The 14,284-nt window shown below is 40.3% G+C and overlaps 1 protein-coding gene across 1 annotated transcript in view; it reads left to right on the top strand.

Annotated features, from left to right (window-relative positions):
- Positions 1–14,284, top strand: part of TMEM132C (transmembrane protein 132C) — a 221,273-nt gene that overhangs the window by 52,192 nt on the left and 154,797 nt on the right. Inside the window, exon 2 of the mRNA XM_040611372.1 lies at positions 10,081–10,969. Within this exon, the coding sequence (XP_040467306.1) occupies positions 10,081–10,969 (889 nt within the window). The remainder of the gene's footprint in view (positions 1–10,080; positions 10,970–14,284) is intronic.

Consider the following 14,284-nt stretch of genomic DNA (forward strand, 5'->3'; position numbering starts at 1 on the left):
GGAGGAGGAGAAAGTGAAGAAGGGTAAATGTCTGTCTTCACTCTTTATAATTTATATGTAAATTTAATTGATTATTTTTTTTTCAGGAAGCAATTAGAAAAAAATCCTGGGGGCTGGGACTTTGCTAGTATAGCTCATAGTACTTTTTCTGAATTTTATGCAACTTTATTGATTATACCAGTGATGAAACTTTACGAAGGGTTTGAAATTCTGCAACAATTAAAGCTAATCTAAGTCTGTAGATCCATGGTCCTTTTCTCCACAAATTAGAAACTCTACACCAAATTTGCATGGATTCCTGGAGACGTCAAGTAGCGGAAATTAAGGCACTTAGTTATCACTCGGAAAAGTTGACAGACTAGAGTCTAATCCTGGAAGCATTTGCTACCTTGTCTTGCCAAGTTTCATACATTAATGTGGTAAGACTCTTACATTGTCTTACCTTCTTAGACTGTCTTGCTTTGCTTTCACCTGATGCACATGGAGTGTGATGGGATTACTGGCTGTTAGCAGGAGCAAATTTAAATTGCCCAACCTCTAAAAAAATCACGTGGCTTCTGACATGTTTGTTATCAATCTATGTGTAAAGGAGGTTTGGGAATGGAGGGATTGGATTTGTGGATAACAACATCAGATGAATCTAAAGATGTCTGACTTCTGTGCGTAACTTTGATAGAAACTCCTGGAAAACTCAATTTAGTTACACTGCCTCAGTTCCCTATCTAGATGGTGAAATAAATTCTTCCATCTGTTGTATATTTCATTGCTGAGGTGGGATGATGGGTCTGGAAGGGTTTTATTTCATGGCAAAGTCCAGGACCCTGAGAATACAGACCCTGAAACATGAGATGCCAGTTATGAGCATGTCAAGATATATGCTAAAAGTATTTTATTAACCCCAGGGAAAGCCTTGTTCATATCTGATGGCAAGAAATCATTTTTTCCTTTTCAGCCTTGGAATTATTCACTGCCAGGTTATACCTAGCTCTTTGAGTAATACCCTTTATACTTGTGCAATGCAGAGCACAGTGCAGACCGAATCTCAGCATGGGCCTTTGGGCACTAATGTAATACAAAGTCCTGTTGTTCTTGTTGCTGGTTGGCTTGATTTTTAATTAGCATCTCAAAATGTACCTATTTACAAGAAAAATTATTCTCCCTTTTTCTTACTGGGCAGTAAAGGGGAAAGCCTTGTAATTCATTTATTGAGTCCTCTGTGTCCACTTTCTACACCTATGTAGGTGAAAGCTCCGTCCTGATCTGAGCACTGCTCGTGCTGAGCTTTGTGCTTTTGGCTCTTGTTGATTTTTGTGGCAGTGGAGAGTGCTGAGCAAATTGAGCCATTCAGGCTGTAGGACCCTAATCTCTTTTTAAACAAGGAGCCTGTGCAAAGTAATTTAACGTCTAAACAGAGGTCTGAGTGCCTATCAGCATCTAACAAAGACTTAAACAGCAGAGGAAAGCACAGGGCTATTAAAAACCAGAGAAAGAGACAGAGAGCAAGGAATTGATACATTGCCAAGGCCAGAACTATTTGTTTCATATTTGTACCTTACATCTTACATGTCCCTGTTTTTATGACACTTGAGTAATTTAAAAAAAATATATCTATGATATTCATGTAACTGATCATTATGACATTCTGGCCAAGGTTTGAAATTTCAGGGGGGGTGTGTGTGTGAGCTGTCTCATAGGGTTAAATTTGAGACATCCTCTGCAGAGACCAGTCTCTCAGGTAATTGCACTCCCATGAAAATTAGGCCTCTCTGGCAAAGTGTCGTCTTTGAGAGGTTAACAGTCCAGATCTCTGAAAAGTTATTGGTTAAGTTAGAAAATCCAGACCGTGTTGTGTTCCGATTCCCCACTTTGTGACTTCCACTGGGTTATTTTTACCTGTTTTATAGACAATACAGGGGAAAAAAAAAAAAAAAAAGGCAAACAAAAAACAACCCCAAGCAGTGTTTTACCTAGCCTTTGTCTGATGAACTCAATGTGTGTTTTAATCACAAGTTAACCAAACTTAGTGATAGCTTCTCTCATTTCATCGCTAGAGAAACTGGGTTGCGGAGTTTTCCTGTGGCTACCATATGTTTTTGATGGAGCTGGGAATAAACTCTGGCGTCCTAAATCCTTCTCCTCTTCTCTACAGCTATCAGAGAAAATCAGCTTAAGTGTTATTTGGTGTGGACTTCTAGCGCTGACACAATGAGTGAATGCAAGATCCATGGAGTTTACCACAATGAGGCAAACGGCATTGGAACGAAAGGCCATCATATGACATTTTACCTACTGTATGTTCCTCACAGGACACTGACATTTGCAGCTTCTGGCAAGGGGAAGAAAGCCGGAGTACCTGAATGGTGTCTATATAGAGGTTTTCCAAACCTTATCTCATAACACAAGCTTTCGTTAGCAGAAATTGAGGTCCAGATATTTATCTTTGATTCTAAACAGTAAACTAGCTTAAATATGTCAGATGGCCTCCGCAGTACAGGCAAGCGGTAATGTCAGCACTGGGAGTGGGAGTGATTTCTGAAATCTTCACTGACCTTTGCATATACACTGTTGTTTTACAGACTTTTAAGGTCATCAACCAGTCTGAGAAAACAGTTTATAGATTTCAGTCCTGAATGTCAGACAGTCTTTGACTAACACATCTCAGTTATATGAATTGAGGGTGATAGAGAAGACAGGTTTGCAATAAAAAGGATATTTTGGAATTTCTGCAGTCAAAGGGTGACACGTATAGAACTGTGACCATCAAAAAGTGGAGCTTGCAGGCTGTCATTAAAAGACTGGAAATGCATTTCTAACGTGCAAGTTTTGAAAGTTTTCCTTGTGCTTCCAAATTAGACTTTAAAGAGTCTTTTTCCGTTTGTGAAAAGGCTGTGCATTGCAAAACAGCTATTTGTGATTTATACGCATGTGCCTGTCACTGTCAGTAATCCCGAGGAAAATGGAGCAACCTGACAGATGTTGGATAATGCTTTATAATGCAGAAGCCTAATCCTGGATTCTAATAGATAAATATTAAAACAAGGAGTTTTACATGTAGTTAATGACATTACTCTACATGGTCTGTGTATCTTTCCAACCATTCAAATCTTCACTTTGTCTAGCTAAGTTCTTGACCTCTGTGCCTTCTTCCCTGGCAGTGAGCTCTATCATCTCATCTTACACTGTATGAAATATTTTTTTATCCACTTTGAATTCCCATCATTTAGTTTCAGTGACTGTCCCTTTGTTTTGGTGTTTTAAAGACACGTAGAAGTTCCTGGTGTACCTTTGTTCATTCATTGTTTTAGGTACTTTTGTAATTTTCCTGATAGTTCTGAAATGACTGTCTTCTTCCTCTGCTGGAGAAGAGAGGGGAAGTGTTGAATTTTGTACAAAATCCACAAATGTCTGTTAAGATTTAGTGAAGATTTTGATTGCAGTAATATACAGAGGATAATTTCATTAAGGTTATACTCTCAGTATGAGAGAAGCCTATTTAATAGAATATTGCAGTTTTTAACAATATACTGAATGAAATAAGTTAATCTGTCCTACTGGAATAAAATAGGAATTTTTTTCAAAATAACTGATTATAGTGTCTCCTGACAACCTTTATGGTGTGGTTTAATTGAACTCTGATCTAGGCTAAATAAGGTTCCATCTACATCTGGGCTTAAAATATGTGTGGTTGGTTACCAAGGGTATATGCTCCCATCTATGTGAATAAGAATATACCATCCCAGATGAGTAAAAAAACCACTGCAATTATAAACTTATCCTTGGGCTTCAGGTCTCAGTTTAATGAAACCCGGATTCTAAAAAGAACCGAGCAGATAAATTTGTTAGCAATCATTTATTCGACAAAATTGCCCTCATTGGGTGCTCACAGAATATTTGAGAATAGACTGCAATTTCCCCCGAATGTTTGTGATATGGATATTTTGGCAGATTTGTTTCCACAGTTTATTTTTAAACTCACAAATTTGTTTCAAGCATTTACCATAAGCATTTGATGCTTGACATTGCCTATGTGCAATTAGTCAAAGAGTCTCTCTGTCCTCTGACTGGATGAGGAAGCATATCTGATGGGCAAGCATGAAAAATAGAAAATGTGGCTTCTGCAATTACCCTGTCATGTAGGCTTTCCAATCTTTTTTTTTTGGAATGGGCACAAATCTATAGATTTTTAAGCCAGAAAGGAGTATGAGACTCCAGTTGTCCCTGTACTTAAACAGCAGCTTGTGCTGAGAATAAAAGTACCTTTCAGAAAGGAGTCCAGTCTTGATGTGAAGACACGGACAAGCCATTGCTCCCTTTGTTGCAATAGTTACTCAACCTCAAAATTAAAAATATGTTCCATATTCTGAATTTAAGCTTGTTTGGTTTTAAGTTGCACTCCACCTTTCTAACAGCAAAACTCCGTTTTCTAGATGTAGAAACAGGAGGAGACGAGAGTACAACTATGGTCATTCAGAGGTCTAAATGGGTGTATTTGCTGAGCTCTAGTTCTAAGCAAAATACCTGCTACAAAGATTTTGTATGCTCCAAAGTCATTAAATGTGGTGCCGATACAGAAATTTACAGGAGAGCAAATCAGAAAACATAGCAGTTGACACTTCATGTCGAAGGAAATATCTGCGCTGATTTAAGTGCATCTTTTCTACTTATATTCTTTCCCTGCTCTATATTTCCTGAGCTGGAATATGTGATTTGCTGTGCAAGGGCAGGACAGGTTTGTAGTGGAAGATGGAGTCACAGAAGAGAATTCAAGGGTGGGGACTTCATGAGGAGCTGGTTTGTATAATGCACGTACAGTACAGTTAGTCTCTGCAGCGTGGCAATGGGAGTCCGTGTAAGGAGGGGGGATAATATTTACTGGATTTGCAGGATTTTAGGTGATGGAGGTGCTGTAAATAACATTAGTTGTTTTTTTTTCTTAGGACTGTAGTGGCATGGAATTTGAGAAAAAATTAATCAGTATGGTACAACATTCAACTATAGCTATGTTTAGGACTGGAGGAACAAGGCAGTGGGTAAAGCTGTATAAAAGGAAGGAGAAGATTCTCCCTTAAAAGTTACAGAATTCTTGGTGAAAACTTCAGCTGTACTGGTGTGCTAGGGTAACAGGAGAACACGGAGGGATAGCAATTTGTCTACTGCTTTCATACGGTTTGTTTCCTGGAAGGAATACTTATAAATATGCTTTTGTGAGGGCCATACAGGGTGCAGAGAAAGCTTCTCACATCGCTCCTTTGCATGGGTAGATGTCTTCTGCTTCTCACTGGCTTTCTCTGGCTGGGAGCCTTCTGGCTGCGGGGACAGGCAGATGGTTTCCTTGAAGGCTCAGTGGCTCGTCAAACATCAGTCAGTGAAGATACATGGCCATTGGCCAGTAATCTCCCACCCACAATCTAAACCCTTCATTCCCAGCCCAAAAGAAAGTTGTTTCAAACCAACCTCATAAAAGAATGGCTTAAAAAATATTAAGCTTTTATGACTGTTCCAGTGAATCCAGCACCCAGGGCTCCATCTCCATATGAAATCCCCCCAAAGAAAATTCTTCTCTGCACTGGAATCCAAGAAATAATAATACAGATCAGAATTCACCATTTCATATCCAACTCCCAAAATGAACTTGCTAGGTTACAGGAATTTGAGCTGGTCTGTCACACTGGAGCTGATGATGTGCTTAACAGATGCTTGTTTGGGTTCAGATGAAGTGCTGCAGAAGCATATGATGCCAGAAGAAGGATTAAAAAGTCACCAGGCTGTTACAAAGGAGAAGTAATTACTTGTAAGCCTTAGCTTTTGTTCTTGGCTAATACTAGCTTTGTTCGATGGTTCTTAATCTTTTCCATGCTGGACTTATTTCTGGACAAGTTGTAACTCTTTTTTTGACAATGTGGAGGGGTAAAGCACTTACTGCCCACTTGGAAGTCAGGCCTGCTGTAATCAGAGGTAGTCTTCAGTACAGAAATGGTGTTTCTGCATTTCCTTTCTCATCGTTGTCCACATTCTTGATTTCCATTTCAGTCTGTAAAAGCCCTCATGAAATGGGAGTTTCACTTATTTGAACCCATTGGAAGGCCAACAAGCATCTTTCTTTAAGGATCAGGACTCTTAGAGGAAGCATCCAAGGTTTTCTCAGGATATTTATACCGTTTAGCTAAACTGTTTGAAGTTCTACTTCTTCCATGATGTAAGTTATATTTGTATAGATGTGCCTATAGCATTCTTGTCACAGAGACCCAGTTGCATTTTACTGATACAATTGTGCCCACGTTGGAGGCTGAACTGGCAGTGAAATGCTGCTCCCGCAACCGACACTGTCATTGGGATAAAATGCTTAAATGTACACCTTGCTTTAACATGAACCTTTCGAAATGTGTTTCAGTGGTTGAGCAGAAAAAAGTTTAAAATGGAGAAATCTGTTTCAGACCACCTTAAAACACTTATAGGCATGGCTGATTTTGCCTTTTTTTCTTTTCTCTCCTCCTTACAGGCAGTCTGTTCTTCAGGTAGACAAAATAATCTTATGTTTAATGATTATGTAAAATAATAACTTGTGATATGAAACTCAGAAGAACCTTGGCATCTTATTTAAATAGATAATTAAATAACTTTGTAGCTGAGCTGCTCAAGCACACAAAAAAGTTCTCTGGAAACATTGGTAATTATAGCAGGGCATTAATGTGGTTGGGTAGAGATGAAGAGTATAGGACGGATCCCTTAAATGATGGCATGTAGTTGCTGATGCACATGATTGGGATTCTAAAACAAAATGGACAATTTTAACTACCAGTTTTATCAGTAAAAGGCTTAAAGTGCTTTAGACAATTTATTTAAGTACAGCCATCACTATAGAAATATAGCACTCCGTTATTTATGGTATGAAAGTGGGTGGAAATCTTTAGACTACAATAAAAAAAGAGAAGCTTTTTCTTCTTTTTGCTGTCAATCTGACCACATGGGTTTTGCTGTTTGCCTTCAGCTTATTACAGCAGAAGTTGCATGGCTCTTCTTAGTATTAGGCCAAGTCCTACATACCTCATCCACGTGATTGATCTGAGATAAATGGAGTGCCTGCAAAAATGAGACCACTGTCTGTCTGAGTATAATGTGCTCCAGCAAAAGTCCTGGGAATTGCAGAAAAACAGCTGTTAAGTTTCAAGCACAGATCCTCATCAACAGGCCTTTGAAATCACAGGACTCCCCTTGTCTCTGCAGCCTGCTGAGTTTATTTGTTTTTTGCAGATCTATTGAAGGCAAAGGTGTTCCCTCAGTAGCAATGGTGCCAAATCTAGAATATCTCTAATTATGGAAACACTTCAGCAAAAGGTACCTGTGAGCTTAAGACAGTTAATGCTTACATTCACAGAAGAGGGTGTGTGCTTTCCTCAACTAGATCTTGCTGCCCTCTAATATTGCAAGGCCCTTGGCCTGAGACAAGAGGATGCCTAATAAAGAAATTCTGATGGTTTGTCAAGTCAGATTGAAGTAGCTAAACTGACCGGTAGGAAGCTGCCTTCTGTAGCAAACCAGGTGTTTTTAAAAGATGGGTGGTATCTGTGTGTGAACAGTGATGGTTGCCCTTCCCGAAGGGCTGCAGGAGGCTGACCACATCGCGGCAGGCTCGGCTGGGGCAGGGGACGGGATTCCAAGGGTGACGGGACACCAAGCTGCCGCTGTGCCAGTAAACAAGGTCCTGTTCTGCTCCCAGGCCAGAAGAAACTTGTAGGCTTTGCTATTTTCTTTAAAGGTCCATGGTCCATAGTGGATCTTCTTCTCATTCCTTACTTAAGTGTCATAGCACTTTGGGATGTAACCCTAACCGATCAATATTTTGATTCAGCTAAGGGGAAATCAATCAGCTCAGGAGGTGGCATTTGTAGGTTCCTTTCCAGCAGAATTAAAATTTATGCCAGGGATTGGAGGTTTACCGGATTGTAACTGTGTGCTTAAATGGATGTTATATTTTAAATGTGTATTTTAATCTACTTGACAGAGAGAGTGTAGTGCTGGTAATTCACTACATGTTGGCGTTTCATTACAGGCCTCTTACTTTTTTTTTTTTTTTTTTTTTTTTTTTTTCTCCAGTCATGGCAATTTGCTCATTTATGAGAACTAATTCTACCATCAAGTGGAGGTGCATGAATTAAACATGAGTGAACACATCTTAATTTCTTACTTCAAATGTATGGCTGTTGTCCTTTGAGAGCTCTGGTTTCTCCTTCCCCCGTGTTTGTTTCTTTCCTTTTTTCTTAATTGCCTAACACCTGCCTACCAAAGCTATTTGCTTCCCCAGCAGCAGGTAGTGCCAGCACACTGGTTATGTGCGCGCTCAAAGGTTTGTAGCGAAGTTGTCTGTTGGCAGTAGTCATTTGGTGTAATGACAGATATTGATTATTTATTACTTGAAAACATTTAATTAAATCTGACTGCATAATTAGTGTACTAGCAGCTACACATGCTAGAAGGGCAGTGAATCTATTATTTGCACAAATCCTCAAGCTGCAGACCTTTGAGAAAGCTGATAAAAGAGCCTGTCTCAGTCGGGTTTTTTAGAGATCTTCAGGTGTTCCTGAGTTTCAGAATGCACATGAATCTGTGCATTATGCGTTGCCCTTACAGTGGCTTTTCTTCTTTAAAAAGCTGAACTTACACAGAACCTTAAGTAGTGATGGGATTCCCCAAGGGCATTGGAACTGACATATGTCTGGGGGCAAGATCTATTTTTAAATATTAAAGGCAGTCTAGCACTAGATGCATTGTCATTCATCTACCTTCTCTACCTGTAGTTATTCTCTTCAGTATGGGTTAGGAAGATGGGCTGTGAGTAGTATTATATAATCAACATGTTCTTCATTGGTATCGACCCTAATTTAGGTAATAAATTTTACTTTTCGACAATACATGGTGTTAATCTTTATAACAGAAAAACAACATTTAGGTCAAAAGGGATCTGATATTCAGCTGAAATTTAAAGTAGGCAAGTATGTACTAATTTCCTTCTGTGTGCATCTTAATATATTAGTACTTGTAGTATTTCTAGCCTGTGATGTGCATCTACATTTAAATAACTTAGAAAGCTGAGGGTACTGGCAATGTTAAACTATAGAGGCGCAGATTGTGGTGCTAGAAACAGTAACATGAGAGCAAGGTTTCTTGATGGAGGAAGAGAGTGAAACGGGGTGTGTGTCAGTTCTTAGAAAAGCAGTTTCTGTCTTTGGCTGTAGAACAGAAACTACCTTTGATCTCCTGGCCAGTGTTCCTGCAGGGGTAGTGATTAGCAGTCCTTCAGGGACTGTGGTTCAGTGGACCATGCTGATGTACCGAATGCCTTACGCATGCTGTAACTGAACAGAAAGGTTGGAAAGACAGGAGGGAAGTTTCTAAGTGGGCAGAAAGTTTACAAGGGAATGGCATGACCAGAAAAAGAGTGGGGAAGGTGAGCATGTGGGTGGTTTAAAAGACACCCTGTTTTCTTAGAAAATTGCTTTTGGAAGGCTGTGACTTTGATTTGTAGCCAGTCCTTAAGCAAACTGGTGTGTGCAAACTTATGCAAGTTTGCTTGAAGTTTTGTTAGGGAGGTGAGACTTTGCATAGGAGTGACAAGTAATGTATTTATTTTTCATCCAGGTGATAGTTGAAGCGTTCAGTGAGTATTTTATAGATTTGTTGCGTATTCGGATAGCACTGCTGCTGTACAGTTCAGCCATCTAAAATAGCTATTGGGACAAGCATTGCTTCTGCGATGTGAACTTTCCTCCTCCTACTCCCTCCAGGAGTATGGATAACTAATCGTGCTGCAGACAACCCTTTGTATATCACCTGTGCAACAAAACGTGTATCATAGATAAATGCAGGGTAGCACTAAAGCCTGCATATTTTTTTTTCCTTTTGCAAATGTAATGCAAAAAAAAGAATTAATTACATCTAAACATGTAGCTATGCTGTAAATATTTTTGCATGAAATAATGCTTATCCCTAACTTAGCAAGTAGCTTCACTAAAGTTGTAGTAAATGTTCCTTTGAACCTATAAGCAGATTTGATCTAACTCGCATCAACTTTTCTTTTATTAGTGACAGAATGTCGAGGGGTGTTGGACAATAATCAGAGATTTTCTTCATTACCAACATACCTACCTGTGAGCTATCGGATCTTCAGTGCTGAGACATCTTTCTTTCTCAAAGAAGCCAACCAGGACTTCATGAGAAATTCCAGTTTGCAGTCCAGGGTGGAATCGTTCTTCCCATATAAAGCCAAGAGACCGCCCATATTAAACGCCAGCTACGGACCTTTTTCTGTTGAACAAGTTGTGCCCCAGGACCTAATGTTAACTTCCAACTTCTTTGGATCTGCTAACAAGTTTACTTACAACTGGAAACTTCAGGCCTACATAATGAGCAACAAAATTTACCTGAGCAAGCCCAAAGTCCAGGTCCTGTTCTACATCGTGGGCAGGGACTGGGATGACTATAGCACCACGGAGCGGCTGCCCTGCCTGCGCGTGTTTGCCTTCAGAGAGACGCGGGAAGTCAGAGGCAGCTGCCGGCTGAAAGGGGATCTGGGGTTGTGTGTGGCAGAGCTGGAGCTCCTGCCAAGCTGGTTTAACCCCCCTGCAATTGTCACGGGCCGTAAGAAGCCACCGGATCAGTTTGAAGGGAGCCCTGTGGAGCTTTACTATACTATCCAACCAGGAGACGAGAAGGGAGAGTGTACTGCTGAGGATATAAGGAAGGGAAATGCTATCCGGCCAGGAAAAGATGGCATGGATGAAACCATGTCCCACTTGCAGAGGATTGGATCTGTCAGTCTCTACCGAGGGCAGGAGACTTCTCGGCTAACAGAGCTACGGCTGGACAGTAATATCGTTGTCTGGTTGCCCTCAAAACCTGTCAAACAAGGAGAGGTTGTAAATGTTTATGTGACAATTGCCAACAATTCTACTGTGGATCAGTTCATACTCAGGTATGGTGAGTTGTTTCTGCATGTTTCTAATGTGTTAGCACACAAAAGATGTTGGGGGCATAGGATGAATCTCAACCAGCTGGAAGTTAATCCACACCCAAGGTTGTTCCTAGTCGCTGAAATGCATTATTTTTCTCCTTGAATGCTGTGAAGAGGATTGAAAGCTTCCATCACTAGGAGGCTTTTGACATGTATGCCATGCCATGCCATTTATCACATGCCCACATTACACAACAATACACAAAACGCAGCTATTCACTGCTTTAGTGGGACCACTTCTGGGCAGTGACAGACAGTAAGGCACCAGAAAAGTTCTGTGCTTTACAGGGCTTTTAAAATCACATTTTTATTGCACAGGCATGGAGTTTAAATGTAGCAAAACTTCAATTACCTGCTTTTCTTCTAAGTGCTCTGGCAGTGCTTTGCCTCTCCCACACACAGTGGTTTTGTTATGAGAGCTCTTTAGGGAGGGGTTTATACTATCTACTGGTAGTTAAATAGCATTTGTCTTTACCAACACATATACCCTTTAAGGTCCAAGGTGTTTGATATTGCTGTTGATTGTATCGGACTGTTAGAAATGAGTGCTATTATTATGGACAGGAGTGGTGAATAGAGGACCTGAGAACACAAGAACTGCCTTACTGGGTCAGATTGCTTTCCTTTCATTTTCTTCTTTAGCATTTTCCCTACCGATCAGATGAAAATCCTTTGAGGATGACAAAGACTGGGAAGCTTGTTAATCACTGAAATATTTGATGGATCTTTTTTCCTTGTTACCAGGCTTTAAATTCGAGTGAAATTTCCACGGTGATAAGCAACAATTGCTCTTTAAAGCCTCAGGGAATCAGAGTTTCCCAAAAGATTCTGCACATGAAAGTATTTATTTCTAGGTCTTATATGAATTGGATTAATACATAGTTGACAACTGCTGAGTAGAACAGCCTTTAGAACGGGAAGTGTTGCTTGGCAGATAAAAGGCTTTTATTTTAAAAAGAGGGGATTTTAGTCATCCTAGAATCGTTCTGATGTTTGCAGCTCTGGTTAAATTGGTGAGATAATCTCCCAGACACCTGTTTACTGAGTGAAACCTCCATTATAGAAGTCTTCTCTGATGTTGTTGCTTATCTTTTATTGAAAATCCTTTTTCACAAAGTAGTAGAAACAGAATACTTTTCCACATAACAAGCATAGCTGTGGTGAAAGAAGAAATCCAAAGGCAATGAACTGGGTGTTTGCTGGGTGGATGGGAGAGGGGATCGCCCTTTGAAGGTCTGTGTCACAGTCTTTATTTTCTTAAAAAATGAGCTGAAGATGAACAAGCTTGTTGAAATCTGGTGATGTATTTCTCTTGCTCAGAAATGAATCTGACTGCCTAGGCATATCAGATATCGTTTGCATGCTGAGCGATGCAATAGATAGAGGTGATTATGTGGGATGTTAGTAGTTGCCTATGTGACTTGCTATTATGGACAAAATGGATTGGCTTTGGTTTTAAGAACAGGTGACTGATTCATTTGAATTTGAGTACTCTGACATTTGTTGGTATATTGGTTGCTCTGTGTCATCACAAATGCAGAGCTCAGGCCATGTTCTCTTGCTGAAACACCCTTCTGATGAAAAGAGGATTTGTATTTTTGCTTAAAATTACTTTGAAGTAGACACAAGACCACGAGAGGCTGAAGACAGCAAGACTTTTTTTTGAAAATGTCTTTTTCTTTCCTTCTACTAGATATGTGCAGGTAGTCATTGTCTTGTGATGTAGTATAGGGCTGACTCGTGTTCTGAAAGTCAGCACTGTTCAGTGTGCTTCCTCCACAAGCAAGAAGATCCATGTGAGATATTCCAAAGCAGTCTTGGTTTTAAACACTTCGTCTTGCAGGCATATGAGTCTCTGGTATCTACCAAAGATGCTGATCTGTGCAGTTGTTAAGGCATCAGATGGAAGCTTTGCTTCAGGTGTACAGGAGGTTAAGTCCACGTAAAAAGAAAAGGAAATAGTTTTAACTGTATTCCTGACATTGCAATAGGAAGGGGCAGCTGCTGATGGAAGTTGTGTGTGACCAGCCCATGAGCCATGAACTGTGTGGCTTATTCTGTTGGCTACAAAGGTTTCTTTTGTGGTTTTAGTGGCAGAGGGCTGGTGGAAGGCTGGCAAAGCCAAATTAAGCTTCCTGATTCGGTGGTAGAAAGCTGTTGTCTTCAGTGAAACTTCCTAGGTGTGAAAGAGTGTGGAACTTGACCCAAGAATCTATGAAATGTCTGTATTTTTAAAAAAGCCAAGTGAATACAGCAGCCAGGGAGTAGCCAGTGCATATGCTGGGTCTGCCTAGGGGCTCCTTTAACCTTCTCCGTGGCCATTTGCCTGGTTAGATAGAGGGCTGTACGCTCTCATACTCATGGGTTCCCAGCAGAGTAATCCCTGCATCCTATGACATGCATTCACATTTAATCATCCTAAAGAAAAACACACCATGCATTATCCCCAGGCATAGTGGGTTTGGTTTTTTTCTGCTTCTTGTATATTATTCATTGAGGTATTGTAGCATCCACTGCTGAAGCAAATGGCATGTGATCATTGCTTTTTTATTTTTTTTTTGGGGGGGGGGGGCGGGGCGCAGGGGGCGGGAATAATAGCTACAAATCTTCTTTGGCAAGAGGAAAGTAGACTGGTCTGAATGACCTCATACCACAAATCATTGCAATTGAAACTGTGTTCTTAAATTGTGTCTTATTTCAGAATCCTATTACTGTATCTATAAATTTATCAGCCCAAGAACACCAGTAAAGTCAAAGAGAATGACTAATATGGCAGGGAATGAAGCGGTAGTGTGTGTAGTACGTTAACACTATAGCACTGTCTAAATAAATGCAGATCTTCCCTTTCCTGCATCTAGTCAGCACAGGGCTATTGTGAAAACAGTTGAAACAATACTGCTGGGTTATAGGATATAGGCTCTGCTCCCAGCACTGTTCCTGTCCTGCTGTGTTGCTTCTGGGAAGTCTTCACAGGCATTTTCTGTATGCAACATAGAAACATAGAAAATGTGAACAGTTGGTCAGCATCATTCTCAGGAGTGGGAAGCCTGTTTCAGTCCGGTTCCTAAAAGATGGGGTTTCACGTTTGCCATATATTGTCAACAGTTATATGAATAGGAAAATCTTGATAAAAGAGCGTAAGAAATAGAGACGGGGGAAGAAAATATTGCACCGCATTCCTACCATTGGGAAGGATTTCTGGGCCCCCAAAAGAGACGTTAATTACACTTACTGCTGACTGCTTAGTAGGGAGAATTACTGTTGCCTCTAGCAGTT

Source organism: Falco naumanni, chromosome 1 (assembly GCF_017639655.2).
Source record: "Falco naumanni isolate bFalNau1 chromosome 1, bFalNau1.pat, whole genome shotgun sequence".
Classification (NCBI taxonomy): Eukaryota; Metazoa; Chordata; class Aves; order Falconiformes; family Falconidae; genus Falco; species Falco naumanni.